This window comes from Zootoca vivipara, chromosome 4, assembly GCF_963506605.1.
Source record: "Zootoca vivipara chromosome 4, rZooViv1.1, whole genome shotgun sequence".
NCBI classification, from domain to species: domain Eukaryota; kingdom Metazoa; phylum Chordata; class Lepidosauria; order Squamata; family Lacertidae; genus Zootoca; species Zootoca vivipara.
In genome coordinates, this window is record NC_083279.1 from 34,888,511 (window position 1) to 34,905,219 (window position 16,709).

Genomic DNA, 16,709 nt, shown 5'->3' on the forward strand with positions numbered 1-16,709 from the left:
AAAGTTTAATAATAAAAATAAAAATAAAATTTCTCTACTGCCTTTCATTCAAAGTTCACAGGGCTGTTTCAGGACTACAAAGATTACACCTTTGCAAGTCATGTGTAGACAACAATAGGTAAAGTGATCTGTGACACTGCTTCTGAAATAGTAATCCAAAATATAAAAATCAATGGGGGGGGGGGAGTGATGGGACAGATAACACATTTCACAGAAATATGATCTACAAAAGAGGGAGAAGGAAAGTCAAGAAAATATTAAAAGTCCCAAAGTAGCTGAAGGTGTGAATTTAAAACTAGCTGTGGTAAGGGAAAGAACGACTGAATATAAACTGCTGAAACCACGAAATTCACATGAGCAGATTAGGGTAACTGAAGCTAGACTGGCAAAGATTTCATACACTGCAAGTTGAATATGATACACATCAGAGAATGGAAGCTAACTATCAAAAAGGGGAAATGTAACAAATACTCTTTTTCTCCATCGCTTCTAATGTGTGTAGGGAAACTAGATGAAGTGCCAGAAGTTGGACGCACATAACATGTACAAAAAGAAACACTATTGATGGTGACCACTTACACATCAAACATTTTAGCCAATAAGAGGAACAAAGCAATTCGATTTCAGATATTTAACCTTACATAATGTATTTTCCCAAATCTCTCAATAAATAAATAGAACTGAAACTGGTGCTTTACAAAATAATGTCCTCAATATGTTGACTGGGAGGCAGAACAAATACAGAAATGAACTTCCTGCCGTACATCACCCAGGGCTGCTTCATACATTATAGAAATTAGCATTATGGAACTCCTTGTTTAACATGTGTCCTCACAGTGTCTCTCATAATACATAACAGCTATGCTCATGCTTTTGCAGTCTGTACACTGTCGATAATTATTAATTATCTCCTGCCTCTTTACAGCATTTAAATTGGCTCCACATGTGTACATACATGCTACAGGAACTGAAGACCAATCCTGGCTCTCATGGGACAACCACGAACTATAAAAAGAGAATAATAGCTCACATATTTCCATGTGTGAGCACTTCTTAGTCCCTTCCATTTAGCTAACACTGGACAACATATAATCTATGAGCCGGAAATATAACGTGAGCTAGACATATAACACACATAATTTTTCCCCAGCTCAGAGATTCTTGCTGGAACTCAAGAATCTAGATGAACCACACAGGCAGACCAGATTCCAGACTTTACCACAGAATCAGGACTGCCGTGGGAGAAGGTTCTGACTGTGCAACATGATTGGGTCCTGCCCATGTAGTTGGTCACTTAAATATGGTCCCAGCCATGTGGGAAGTGTGCGTGGATAAGGAGCAGCAACTCCCACATGTCTGGGTGAGTGTCTAATTCAGAAGAAACAAAGGATCTGTTTTTCAGACTCTTTCAAATGCTACCATATTCAGCACTAACCTCTGTGTCACTCGTTTTCAATGCACCTCTGGACTCACACATCCCTGAATGAAAGCAGGAGGAAATTTTCAAGCTAAACCAGTCAAACTATTCTCTACACACAGGAAGGTTGTGCTGCAAGTAGATTGCTAATGAAGTGGGAGAGCAGAGAGCATAAACTACAAATTGGACATGTAGCAAAGGTGTCACCTAGGACATTCGTATAGACAGATATCCCCTTAAGCAAATGTTATGAGGTTAGGTTAGGTTTCTTTCTAAAAACGGCACTTACTGTTAACAGCTGTCTGAGTGGAACTGAAGTAAAGAGACACTTTGGCACTTTTCAGGCGTACTTGACCCCAGTATGTAACTGCCTGCAGTTCCACCATGAAGTTACTGTTTGGCTGTAGGCCTTCGAGAACTACATAATTCTGGGACTATAATTAAAAATAAAATATATGCACAGATCAGCGATGGATTTCCTAAAACACAATCATGTTAGCAGTTGTGTGTTCTATCAAATGAACAGGTGAAAGTAGATAAACTGTTGCTGTCTTCTATGCCAACTTAAATTCAATAAAGCAACCATTTTGCCTACAATATAAATTACATTTTATTGCTTTGTGTATTACAGTTGGGAAACATTTACCAGTCACAAAGCTGGCCATTGCATTGATCCAACAAGTGGATTTGCCTAATAAAAATTGGTAAAAGCTGAGATGTTGATTTAAAAAAAACCAAACCGGGATTGGAAGGTAGTTAGATTTTAGCGCTCTGAGCTGAAGCAACTAGAACAATCTCCTCTTCCTTCGTTTCTTTTGTTGAGTTAGCAACATTTGGCTACATCACATTGTAGTACATTTGAAACTATTGTACTTGAGCTGTATCAGATTTGGCAACAATTATCTTACTGCAGCATGTATCCGTATGTGCTGGGGTGTCAAATCTTTCTTTACAGGTATGCAGACTGGAGACTAGTTGCCAATCAGTTAGTGCACCCTATGGTCTTAGTTGAAGCAGGGCACAGACAGTCCCAGTGAATCATGAATTCACCTGTGTTCAGCAAAGTAGTGGGACATACCCACATTGTCTCTTACAATTTTTTTTGCCTTTTGCCCTTGCTGTAGTTTTGGTTTTAAAAACCCAAATCAGTGGAGCATATGAAAATCGTTGCCCAAATGTGTTTTGGGGGTGGTACAAGACTATAGTGTTCTTTATTGTTATTCTCACATTAAACACAATCAGCTGTGGTTTAAATGGCTCCAGATACTATCTTAAGCTATTATATTGCTTTCTTGCTTTTTCTATTACTACAGTGTGAATGTAGTAAAAGGTAGCCAACACAGGCTGTAGAAATGTCTGAATACAGTAAATTACAGTTATATAGGAAGGGGGCTTAGTGTTCGCTATCATCTTGGGACTACCTAATAACCATAAGAAATCCACTTAAGTGAATGAACCACAAGTTGCCAATGGTGTGAAATCAGACATGGTTTTATTATTTTCCACACACAACAAAAATAAATATGTCATCATTTAATAGCCTTCTTTAAAGTTTTTATGTTCTCCTTTGATTATAGCCAACACCTTAATATTCTCTATCTTTCCTTTTAATTATCATATTAAGTCAAAGTGTTAAGTTTAAGTATCTTTGACTTAAGTCAAAGTTAACAAGGTATCTACAGTGTCATATTTTAAAATTTAATTACCCCATCTGTAGTCTTCCTTCTCTTCTTTTTAGCTGGGACAAAAGACTTGCTATTGACTGTCCAACTCCAGAAGACTTTGTAGTGATGGACTGGAATGTCAGGTTCCTCTGGAAGATCCCAAATAATCTTGACACTTACACTTCCATCACTGTTCACTGTTGAGTTGGCAATTCGGAGATTAGATGGCGCTGGTGGAGCTGATGGGTCTGGTGGGGGAGAAGTAAAGTTAAGACGGCAATTTGTGTTGCTTTGTACATATGTAAGCATCCAAATGTGCATACCAAGCTACAAGATACGTGAGTTTCAGGCAGCGCAATCACAACCTGGTTTTCTTGCTGCTTCAGATGTGTGCTATATTGATATAAACTGAAAACTCAATGAAATATTCATTTGAAAATAAAGTTAACATACACAGTATGAATACTTACAAAAAATGAATTACAACCACTTAAAAATTAGGTAATTACAGAAAATCTTCGTGAGAGAGGTAAACTTTATAAAAAAAACCCAGTTTAATGGCAAGGAATCATGGGAATGGTTTTCTTTTGAAGGTGCTGAATAATTATCTGCCTTTAATAGAAGAAGAATCCCCCTTTGCACCTTTTGTCAAAATCAAAGAAAGATATTGGCTCCAAAGCAGTGTGTATACTAATATTATGGTAACAGGAGAGTGCCACATTGTTTAAAAATGCATTTGCTAGAAGAAATCTTTTGATACTCCTGATGTTTTATTATTATTATTCATTTATACCCCAACCTTTATATGATCAATCTTACTCAGATTGATTTACAAATAAAAATGTGTCCCCGAAAATTAGAAACAATGTTAAACAATAGGAAACAAATGAACAGAAGAATGATAAAACACGCTGCATATCATTCACACAGTGTGTGTGTGTGTGTGTGTGTGTGTGTGTGTGCATCCTTCTTTTTGAGCTACTACTTAGCACTGAGTGAACCATCACTGTAGCACATATTAACTGTTTTCTGCAGTTATTAAAAATAGAATTGAAAATGAACATTATCTCAAAAGTGTAAGTCAAATGAACCCAATTCAAGCCAGAAGAAATGTTATTGTATTTAACTGAACATTTAAAAATAGACATTGACATTTGCTTATTTAATGCACAGTTCACTTAATTTTTTTTTGTAATCCTATATAATAATGTGCAAGTGTCTCTGCATCCAGATTCCCTGTGTCCCTGTGTCCGCGCTACTGCGCATGTGCCCCACGGACAAAGGGACTGGACGAAGAGACTGCATGCGTGTGCGCTTCCCCCCCCCGCCTCCTCCAACCGCCCCTCCCGGCCGGACACCGCCTCACTGCAGGGCACGTCGGGGAAGCGAGGGTGGAGGCCAGCGGAGGTGAATGGGGGGAGGAAGGGCGCCTTTGAGGAGCCCGGTCCGGCTCCCGATGCCGCCAGGGCAGGGAAGGAGCCTCTCCTCCCCAGCGTAGGTCCCGGGGTTCGGGCAACCACTTCTCCGAACCCCAGGATGTCTCCTTCCTGTCGGCGGCTGGGGGAGAGGAAGGAAGGAGGAGAAAGGGCTGCTTTCTCCTCCTTCGTACCTGTCCCCCTGCCACCGACAGGAAGGACAGGTCCCGGGGTTCGGGGAAGTGCTGAGCAAGCACTTCTCCGAACCCCGGGATGTTCTAGCGCCCGTTTACTCAATGGGCTGAATTACACTAGTGGTAAATAAGATGCCAAATACACTGTCCATGGCCAGACACATTAAGTTTATCAAATAAACTCCAAGATTAATGAGTTCACTGAAAAATCCTCTCATTTGTGGTATACAAACAGACACAACTACAATGAAGGAAGACAGGACTTCCTATTTAAGGATTAGTAGATATGAAATAATTAATTATCATGGGAGAAAATTGAATTGTATGTGCTTCCATCTTGACAAATACCAGTCAAAGTCCTGGGTTGTAAACACATCAAATTTATAGCTGTGTTTTGTTCAACACTTCTGAGCAATGTAAACATTACTTGCATGATTTGGGGGGGGGGAGGTAATGCTTACTTCTCAAAACAGTTTAGCTGTCTTATGATAGTATTCTTTCTTTCTTTTTTCCTCAGGCAAACTGCTGTGTTTTGGAAAGAGGAGACAGGCAATTGTTGTCTTGCCTCTAGTTTCCTTTCATTTGCCTGCGCTTCTGTTGAAGATTAAAATAGGTATATGCCTTTACACTTTCCCAGCACATCCTGCTTTGTTTTTCTCTCCTCACAGCCTGCAGAAAGCATAGAGGGAAGGCAAGCAAGGCAAGGCACAGAATGACTTATGAAATAGCCAAGACCATGCCCACCACTAGAAAAGGGCTGCGCTGATAAGAGGTTTACTGATCTGGCAAGAACAGTAGGGTTAGACATTTCCATAGGAGCCAACTCCATAGGGTCTGAGTTCCCTTTGCCCCGCCCCATAAGATATTTGAGGGGGACAGCCCCCCAAAAAAACGATGGGCATTGCCATTTAAATGGTGTCCATGTGCTGTATCTTGTAATTGATTATTTGGAGACGGGCTTGCCTGCCCCCACCAATATTTTATTCGAGTTGGCAACCCTGTGTTTAATCTGTGCCAAGACAGTACTAGAGTCTGTCATGTGTAGTTGTTGGTAGACCGTATCTTCTATAAAACTTGAATACCTAATCTTACAGTCTTGGCATTCAGTAATAATGTATCAGCTTTCCAGTCCACAAATCTGCCCCTTCATTCACCATCTCTAAACCCAATATGGATGGGCATATTTGTATGAGGTAAAGGCCTGGCATTAGAGTGTGAAAAGCATGCACAATATTTGTTTGAGTGATACTGTTGCATGTTACGTTACCATCAAGTTATGAGGCTATTTGGCATACCTATTCTATGTGAAGGAATTATACTGAATATGTTTGGGTGTTCACAGATGCATATTTGTCTTTTTTAAATTCAGTCCTTGGTGGTCAGTTATGTAGTCAAGGCAAACAATAAACAGATGGGTTTTGGTTTAGCTCACAGAGCTATCCTTATTGTGAACAAGCCTTGGACTAAACAATGTGACAGATATAACACCTTTCACTTCCAGAAAGCAATAGCCTCTGAGTCAAGATTAACATCACACTTGCAAAATACTGCAAATACAGCATTTGGCTAACAAACACCGAACAAACTATGCCCATGAGGTATTTGTTTCTGTCCTTAATCAGAAAGCTTCATTACAACTTTAAATCACGATTCCAGTTCCTTTTCCAACCTAGACTTCAAGTTTTAACACAGCTTCACCAAGTCTATGGAAACTTCAAACAGAAGCCGAAGACATTGTGGTTTGAAATCAAAGATGATCAGTCTAGACAAAGAAGAGCCTTTTCCAAAAGCAAAGCCAAACTCTGCCTACAGGGTTTTGTCTTGAGCCATGGTTTAGTTTTAGTTTTATTAAAGATCAACAGTTGGATACTGATTATATAGCAAAAAAAAATACTATCTAGGGCAGGCATCCCCCAACTGTGGCCCTCCAGATGTTCTGGCCTACAACTCCCATGATGCCTAGCTAAGAGGACCAGTGGTCAGGGATGATGGGAACTGTAGTCCAAAACATCTGGAGGGCCAAAGTTTGGGGATGCCTGATCTAGGGGATAGTCCTGACCCAAAATTTTACTGTTGGGATGCCTCTTGGTGTAAATTTGAAGGCTGGTGCTTTACAGCTACAATATGCTACAGTAGTACACAACCCAGTGGACTCAGTTAGGGTGAGGATGGAGTGATCTCTGCACTAATAGGTGCAGACATGCAAGGTGTTTTAGTCTATGCTAATCCTCTAGTTGCAGACAACTGACAGAGACAACAGTGCAGACTAAGTTGCCTACACAGCCAGATGAATGTAGTCAGTGTTAGGGAAACCCAATCCAGGAGTTTTTTACCTTCTCATTTGCTAGAGTGTCTAGTAAGTAGCCAAATAAAATCATCTGGTAATGTCTCAAAGGGCCACAACTATGGTGGAGGTGCCCTGGCTATAGACGTAACAAGGCAACATTACCCCCATTTGGACAGGTAAGTATAGGTTGTAGTTCAGCTTGCTTGCAATAATTCCTGAGTAGGTCTCCACAGTGAGTGGACAGAGCTGTGGCAAGTTGTCTGATAGCTTAAACCAGGCATCCCTAGACTTTGGCCCTCCAGATGTTTTGGACTACAATTCCCATCTTCCCCGACCACTGGTCCTGTTAGCTAGGGATCATGGAAATTGTAGGCCAAAACATCTGGAGGGCCGCGGTTTGGGGGTGCCTGGCTTAAACTGAACTCTCAACACAGGCAATAGGTGAGAAGTCATAAAGGCTTAGGTAGATTTAACATCCAGATGTGAGGTCTTGACATGTATTGCCAGGCAGGTTGAGGAAGAAAATGATATAAAGCAGAGTCACCCCTGATTCCTGGCACAGGCTGCCCTGAGAATCCATGACCTGCCCGAGGCCACTAAAAATTACCACTGAAAATGTATCACATCTGGATGAACATTAGTGTTGCATATTTAACTAGGGAGCATATTTAAATGGTGAGAGAAAAGAAAGAGAATAAATGAATTCATTCCACAACGTGTGCCATAGGGGGAAAGTACATAAGAATCTGGAAAACTCATTTTCAACTGTGAGTGTAACTGCAGGTTTAGCTATAAATTCAAAATCCTTTTACACTTTAGATGAGAGTGCTTTTCTCTTCAAATTTAAGGTGGGATCACCCACGGCTCTCTCTTTTTTTAAAAAAAAATGTAAACTTTTTAAAGGACCATTGAACCTGAACCACAGAAAAGCTTCCAATTATTAAACAGCTTCATGGCATATACAAAGGGATACCCTTTGCCCACTGGAATTGGCACATACAAACCAGCTGTGCAACAAAAGAAAAGAAAATTCATTGGCCCCAAAGGAACAGCAGAGAGAATTTTATTGCTACCAGTGGGAGTCTGTTCCGCTTTTACAAACACTCTGTGTATGTGTATGCATGAAATCACAATACAGCATGGGCACTTATGTCCTGTGAAAACAATACTCCCTGCTTCACTTACTCCTGATTTTGTAGGAAATGCTAACACCATTCACCTTAGGGAAGAAAATCCGTTTCCAACTTTTGGACAAGAATACGTATCTGTTCGTTGATAGGACATAATTTTGGTTCTGCTACCATGGCATTGTACCAGCGTTCAACATAGTGCAGAGAAAACTAAACAGATTTAAGGTCACATTTAACCTTACAACTAATCTGCAGGTATGTACCCAACTCTCAGTGCTGTGTGTGTCCTTTTCTTATTATAAAAGTCATCTTGCCAAATGGCAAAACGCATGCCTGATTTCTGGGATGGAGTTGCTTTTTCAACATCCCCACCAGCTTTTTACTCAAGTCAGTACTCAAGTCCCAAAAACCATGTACAAAAATTGTGCTGTCACAACTAGCTTTAAAGCACATGCATCTTCCTCTTCATTCTATCCATTATGTTTCTCATCATTTTTCTACAAGTGCTGTATTCCCACATTTATTTCCAGGTAGCTGAAAGCTGTTCTCAAAAGCAGTGACTAAAGGCAATTCACTAGATGTGAATGGGGTGAGGGGAAGACACACCATGTACAGTATGCCGCTTTGAAAGAAATGTGGGATAAGTAAATGAAAATCTGAGACAGGCGGATGTAAAGTAACTCTACCAGGAGCTTATTGTGTCATCTGTAAGGAGATATGTCCTCCCTCTTGCATCAATTGAAACAGAATGAAGAGGTAGTTGCTACTTGAGTGTATAGACATAAATGTACTGATCCAGAACTCCTGTACAGATTCAGATACCAGGGCTGTCCGGCGCCCCCCCCCCCTGTTTTTTGCCCCTGACAGCCCCGCGCCACCCAGCCTTCCCCTAGAGCCGGCCCTCTCAGATACTGTATAACCCAAAACATTAAGCACTGGACAAAGATTGCATCCAAAATGTGAGGGGCAACATATTTCATTCAAGGAGAAATGCATGCAAATATATCAATGTCAACTGGATACTGTTAACCACAAGTACAGTAGAGTGTTCACTGCCTTTTGCTGCAACTATAGTTCTTGAGATAAGAGCAATAAGAGCAATGCAGTGTTATCCAGAAATTTTAAGTATGCTTAGATTCCATTAGGTTTCAGTCAATGGCGCTTACGTACACAGTTAAGAGCTTGAACCCCAATGACTGCAATGGGAGTCAAGCATGCTTAACTCTATCTAGATTGCACCCAATACCATAAAATACAAATTTAGCAGCAACCAAAAAAAAGCATACTAACATCGCATAAAAATTATTGTAATGAATTTCTGAACCTCTTAACCATATTGTATAGGAAATGAACTGCTAAGATTTCATTTTGTTAAAATTTGCCAAGTTCACCTTCACCTATGAAGAAAAACGTCAAGTATTTCAATGACAATGAAAAAGCTGTCAATAATTTTTTTATGAAAGATTAGGTTAACCTTAATGAAGCAAACAAATGAACAGCCCTTCCTGCAAAGTTATACCTCTTTGTGTCTTAATTTAGAACAAACAACGATATACAAATCCTGAAAAATTGATAGGGCTTGTAACTTTCAACTGTTGGAGCACCTGAACCTACCATTTCTGAAAATTAAGCTCATCTTAGAGCAAAACATAATTCTGCTATAATTCTTCAATTATGTACAGCTGCTTTTTTAAAAGCATATTGCAAAAATGTGTATAACCAGCTCTATAAGCTATCACATGGGCAAAGGAGATGGGTTTGCAAAAACACTACTACTACTTCTCATAGTACAATATATATGCAATAAATACCAACACACACTGGTATCCTACATACACCTGTATGCATATGAGAATGAAGCATTATGTTGCTCACACACAATAGTGATAGTCTGTGCCTGTCAACTGTCATTAAGAGCAGCTGTATCATTTAGTAAATATTAAACAAAAAGGAAACTAAAACACAACCCTGTTTCTTTCTCTTATTTGATGAGTTCCAAGTTGTCATTAAACTAGAAAAACAAGTTCTGGCCTGACTCAAGTTGGTATCCGTATATAAATAAAGCCTATGTTGAAAGCAACTTATGATAGAATACACAAGTTTATCTGAAGAAGTGTGCATGCACGCGGAAGCTCATACCAATGACAAACTTAGTTGGTCTCTAAGGTGCTGCTGGAAAGAATTCTTTAATTTTGTTTCGACTATGTCAGACCAACATGGCTACCTACCTGTAGCTAAGTTTATCTCTGTCAATCTTACTAAATACAACTGTTGTAGATCCATAGCTGCCAAGTTATCCCTTTTTTAAAGGGATTTTCCCTTATGCTGAATAGGCTTCCTCGCGAGAAAAGGAAAAACTTGGCAGCTATGTGTAGATCTAAAAGCTGTATTACAAAATTGGCTACGTTAATGTACCTGTGAATGACATGAACAAGTCAGAAGCAATTGTTAATTGTAGAATCCAGATTGCTTTTCATTAAATATGTTATTTAGCAATCCTTAGTACTCCAGTTTACTAACAGGTATTTAAGCCCTATTTGGGAATTAATAACTCCTGTGTCTGACGAAATTGGAGGAAGGAGCAGGGGTCCCCTGCCGCTCTCTTGACACCCGCATGTATTTTGTGAACCTCTTGGGGAGGGGGCCCCAAGAAAACTTTTTCACATACCGCTATATGTGTGAAGGTGTTCTCCTCAAACAAAGCATTCATAGTTATTAAATCCAAATGAAATATGAATGGGATCTTTCATCTTTGTTTCAGATTGCACATCCCCAGTAATTATGGAAGCATTGTTGATTTGGGATTGTATTCCATGCTGATACTTCAGCATATATGTTATTGTTAAGGTATATGGCTGAATATACCTTAGTCGGACACGACTAAACGACTAAACGACAACAATGGCTGAATAAATTCATTTGTTTTAACAATTTGTTTATTTTATTTATTTATTTTAAAGAGAGACTGTTTAATCTGTCTGATGCCATTTTAAAAAGCAAAAAAGACAGTGTGGGAATCATTAAAGGAGCATGGTAACATCAAACTTTGCTGACAGTGCAAGCCTTTATTACTCCCACTAAACTTCACCTAAATTTTATCCTGGTTGAGGCAGCAGAAAGGGAATCTGTTCATTTGTACTGCATCCCATTCTGCGACAACAGAGCCTGCTAACACTAAAGGAATGAGAAACCTATTAACACTTCCTAGTGTCTATTGATAGGTTCTCACATGCTTTTCAGAATGTGATATTCACTACATGAAAATAAATCTACTATGGGACAGCAGAATTATGCTTTCAGATTTTCAAAAAAAAATCATTTTGCAGTTGTGAAAGAGGAAATAGATTATAAAATGTCAGCCTTCAAATAGTATTGACACCAATGTTTTTTAATACACATATTAACCAATTTTTTTAAAAAAATTGTGGTACCTTGGCTGGCTGGCATATTTATATGTTTAGGGAGGCTTTTAATGTTTAATAGATTATTTTATTTTTCTGTTGGAAGCCGCCCAGAGTGGCTGTGGAAACCCAGCCAGATGGGTGGGGCATGAATAATAAATTATGATTACACACACACACACACACACACACACACACACACACATAAACATACATACAATGGCACATACACACATACCCTAAAGGTCATCATTATTTCACAGCATATAAAAATTTGCTTCCTTTGAGAAGTTAAAAATTAATAGCAGCTAATCTCTATAAATTGTAAGAATGGAGCCACTCTAAGATACTATAACTGAGGAAGTAATTGCAACTTTGTCCAATAATTACTGCTGGTTGTTTGCAGGATTTTAATAATGTTTGTGTTAAAAACACTTTAAATGTGTTGAGTGAATTGGCCATGGACTCAAAAAACATCTTGTTGGACCACCAGCACAGTCACACAACCATTTGAGTTTAATGTAACACTGAATTGAATATAATAAGGGTTTCACGTAATACGTAATAGCACTATTACCCTATCCGAACATTTGTAGCAGTACACCTTAAATGAAACAGGTACACACACACACACACACACACACACACACACACACACAATAAGCATTAAGGTATTATTTGCAGAGAGACATTGGGGCTTTTCCTTTTGGATCTTGCTTATGAACTAGAGGAAGCTGGGTGGCTCATGTTAAGGCCTAGACCAGGCATCTCCAAACTGCGGCCCTCCAGATATTTTTTCCTACAACTCCCATGATCCCTAGCTAACAGGACCAGTGGTCGGGGGAGATGGGAATTGTAGTCCAAAACATCTGGAGGGCCAAAGTTTGGGGATGCCTGGCCAAGACTAATTCAGTAACTCTAGTGTTTTTAAAGCTTAGTGGGTTATTAAATGTTCCTAATTTAAAAGAAAAGAAAACCAGAATTTACACACATTAAAGAAAGTATGTCTTAATTTTTTCCAGAGCAATTGTTTATGTGTGAATACGTGATTATGCCATGAAACGTGATTGGAAAATAAATGCAACATACAATGAGACAGAAATGCTGCATCCTAGTAACAGCACAAACAGAAGCAAATATGAGACGGAAATAAAATTCTAAATGTTCAAAAACTGTTTTCTTAAAATGACAAGAAATCAGAATCACTAGTAAAGCTCAAAAATAAGCCAAACTCTATTAGACACTGACCGGGCCAGCAGATAAACAGTCTCATATTAGTTTTCACATTTGATGTTCCGTGTTGCACAAATGCAAAAAGAAATCTCAGTTGTTATTACTAATGATAATGTTCAAAGAAACTGAAATGGGAGGCCTATTCATTACAGCATTGCTTGAAGGCTCAATGGCACCTTCAAAAAGAAAATGATAAACTACCTTGAAGCCATTCATAAAGGCAATGATTCAATGCATGAAGAATCACCTGTTGGGAAGTTGTAGCCACAGAAACAGAGGGTTGGGTTGCATTCCAAATAAAGACAGATGTGCACAATGTTGACACCAACCTTTCGAAGAGCGGAAGTGTTTGCTAGGAGCTGTGAAGCCTCTAGTTCCATGCACGTTAATGGCAGCCACTCGGAATTGGTACCACCTGCTTGGCCTGATGTCGGACAGTTGTATTCTCTCCTCTGTAGTCTGCAGTAGGAAACCAGGTTAACACAGAGACTTAGCTTACTCTGAGTGAATCCTGTATTCACTTATACTTTGTTTATTCAGGAAGGCGGAAGCCTTGGATCATGGTTACCCCTTCTTCATATCCTTAGGTGCACAAAAAATGACTTTATGTCAAGCGACTCTTTGTTTATTGAGTCTTTCCTGTGCTACCTGATAATGGGTGGAATTCAAAGTAGCACTAAGAAGATCACTCTGTCAGCACAAGCTTGCCACATGGAGCAATTTCCATTCCCCCCCCCCCCAACACACACACACATGTGCTGTTCTCAGAGTTCTCCTGACCTTGCAGTGCCAATTTGGGGAGGCATAGCAGGAAAGAGGGAGGGAGCCCCATTGTGCTAGAAGGACTTGCTGCTCTGGCTCCAATTAGTGCAATGATTTAGCTGAATCAGGTCCTTAATTTAACTAATGTTTCTACAGATTGAACCTGGGACAGTCTGCATGTAGAGCAAGTGAACTACCACTGAACTATTTCAACCATGTGAACTTGTGAACCAAAGATATAGGTTGGATCTTCATTAGTAATTTCGCACCACACCATTTTGTATGACTAGCTGTATTTCACTCCTTCATGGAATGTGTTCCTTAGGTAACGCAACATTAGGGTTGCCATATTTCAAAAAGTGAAAATCCAGACAAAAAAGCAGTTGATCTTTTTTTGTGAAATCTTAAATAAATAAATAAATAAATATTGAGTTTTTGAGCTATTTTTAATGAAAGTCGCCAAATCTATACTACCAACATGGGCTGCCATATGGCCAGATTTTCCCAGACATTTAAGCAATTTCTACCTGGACACTTTTATGAGGGCTGAATACCACCTGTGTCCGGGAAATTCTAGACGGATGGCAACCCGATGCAACACCAAGAACATTTATTTGCCATAGATGGGAATTTAACTTAACTTCTTTTAGAGATTCCCTATATAGTAGATGAAAAAAGTTTTTCTCTCTGAGCTACCTTCAGTCCATCAACTGTAAAATGGAACATATCCCAGTATTTGATGCATCAGATTAACAAAGATATGCCTCTATATGCAAGCCTAAGCAACACAACATTGAACAATGCATCTATGAATGAATACCAGGGATCAAGATTTTTGCTATACAGTACTTGTTTTTGGCAAGTGAGAGAAGATCTCTCCCAACCCCGGAGTCATGAAACAGAACTGGAGGTGACTTCCACCCCTCAAAGCCCAAAAGCTCAGCAGAAGTCTGGAATTTTTATTGGCTCTGTGCTTGTCAGACATATCAAGCCTCCAGCTCCTGTCTCCAGCTGCAGGCTTCCCTCTGTGTCTGATATTTGACACCTAACAGGCACAGAGCAAGCCAATGTTTTCCCACCTTGGAACTGAAGTCAGGAGTTCCATGGCTTGCCCCTGCACCTGGTGAGTCTTCTGAGTCCCCAGAAAGCACAGAGTCAAGGCAAACCATTGACTCCTATCTTGCTCTGAGCTTAAGAGGACCAGAGGCTTCTTTTTAAATTGGCAGAAACAGTCATCTAAGCTTAACCCTGGAAAGAGGAGCAGCAATTTTTCTGGAGCTCGCTTCACTTCTTGGTGTAGCAGAAGTCTAGATTAAAGGCTGCGATTTGGAGGAAGTGAGTTTTGGGACTACAAATTCATAGCTGTCCACCAAGACCAGCCAAAAATATTTCAATGCCTGATACTCAGGATGAATGGCCTGAAAATAATGCAGATTTGTGTAGAAAGGACTAACCTGAGCTACAGTTTGCCAACTGGTAGCATCGTCCTCGCTGGGGTGAATCCCATAGTTCCATCTCCTTTGCACCACATAAAGCACAGGCTCAATAGAGATATTGAATTTTGAAGACCACTTCACCTCCAGCTGTCCAGATTGAAGTTCACTGAATTTTAATTCTTTTCTGGGTTTCAAAGGGACACCTGAAATGTAAGTGATGCATGCAAAGAAGCTGTGTGTGAGTAAATTTGTGGATCAACTATTTACTATTTACAACTATTTACTACTACAAAATTAATAGCCCAAAGAGATCTATCCTCATTATCATATGCTTTACCTTACTTTATCTCCAGTGACTAAATCAGAACAGAAGCATATTGATGAGTCATACTACAAGCCATCCCAAGAGTTGCAAACAGTGCCTGTGGTTGCAATGACATCTTCAAGGGCTTCCATTAGTGCCCACAAAGCCTCTGAGCCACCTCACACAGTCATGAGGTGGTCAAGATGGTTACCTATTTCCCCCAAGAAGTATGTAGAGCTTAAGGAGGAAGCTTTAAGAGTAATGCTGTTTCTTTCCCACTTCTTCCTGTAGCACTATGTGATTTCAAGGCTCAGATCAATTCTACTGAATCCCACCTTTACCCAGGTTGCTTGGGAACCAGTGAACTGTGCACCCCCAGAACTTGTTGAAAAATCTAAATGTTCCCATTGGTGACCCCCCTATTCCAACACAGTTGTTTGATTAGTAGTAGTGGTGAGTTTACAAAATGAAACCAGCTATTTAATTCCTCCAGGTGATCCTTTCTGCAAAGAAAGTCAAGACTGAAGCAAGCTCTTTGCAGATGCGGCCACTTATAGCATCAAGCAGCCATTTCTGTGATCATGATGGTTGCAAAAGGCATCACCATACTACCGTAGGAAAGCAGCTGCTAGCTATTACATACTGTTTCACATTGGGAATTCTCTTCAGAATGTGGTACCTATAGAAGGGTTTTCAAGGCACTGGGGTGGAATAAAGCCAACGTCTGGGTGATAATCTAATATATAGGTTAAATGGGGGGCGGTGGCAGAACTCATGTAAGTCTTAACAAATTTCTATGTAATATTGTTAAATGACACATCAATCTTTAGAGAAAACTAAAGGTTCAGTCTTGACTTCAGAGTATGGAGTTCTAAAATGGACTGCGCATTCAGTACAGCAAACATAGAAGCGCAATCAGTGAAAACTGTAATTGAAACAAGATTACTGTTTTCACTGACTGCTCTGTGTTTGTCGTAAAATTCTCATCATCATCCTTTGCACACCCTTATCCCACACATAATATGGTTCCCTGCACACTTTCCACACGATTGGCTGCCACTTGTGAGGAAGGGCACAACACTGTACTGTAAGTTCACAGGTAAGTCTACTTACATCTTGCAAAAATTTGAGAATCCCTTAACAGTTACTGGTTTTAGCAGCTGCTCCACATTTATCATAATAGGCAGTTCTGCTTCCAGAGAGGTCAAGCTGGAATTTCTCTCTCCCCTCCACTCCCATTTCTTGAAGTGACTGCAGATTTAGAGGACTGTTTGAGATTTACACGATGCACTTGAAAAAAATCCCAGCTTAGTTTATGACTTTGGCAAAATATGAGGTTTATTGTTTCGACTTCTACACTTCTATGGATAAACAAACCACCTTTCCTAGAGATCGAAAAACAGACCCTTTCTCCAAGTGTTTCAATGTATTACACAACACACAAGAGAGAGAGAGAGAGAGAGAGA

General features: G+C 39.8%; 1 protein-coding gene across 2 annotated transcripts in view; it reads right to left on the reverse strand.

The window, feature by feature from the left end:
- Positions 1 to 16,709, reverse strand: part of ANOS1 (anosmin 1) — a 140,193-nt gene that overhangs the window by 12,625 nt on the left and 110,859 nt on the right. For both annotated transcript variants that reach the window (XM_035115473.2, XM_060273484.1), the window contains exons 5-8: positions 14,958 to 15,142; positions 13,071 to 13,200; positions 3,124 to 3,329; positions 1,707 to 1,851 (exon numbers count right to left, since the gene is read on the reverse strand). In XM_035115473.2, the coding sequence (XP_034971364.2) occupies positions 1,707 to 1,851; positions 3,124 to 3,329; positions 13,071 to 13,200; positions 14,958 to 15,142 (666 nt within the window). The remainder of the gene's footprint in view (positions 1 to 1,706; positions 1,852 to 3,123; positions 3,330 to 13,070; positions 13,201 to 14,957; positions 15,143 to 16,709) is intronic.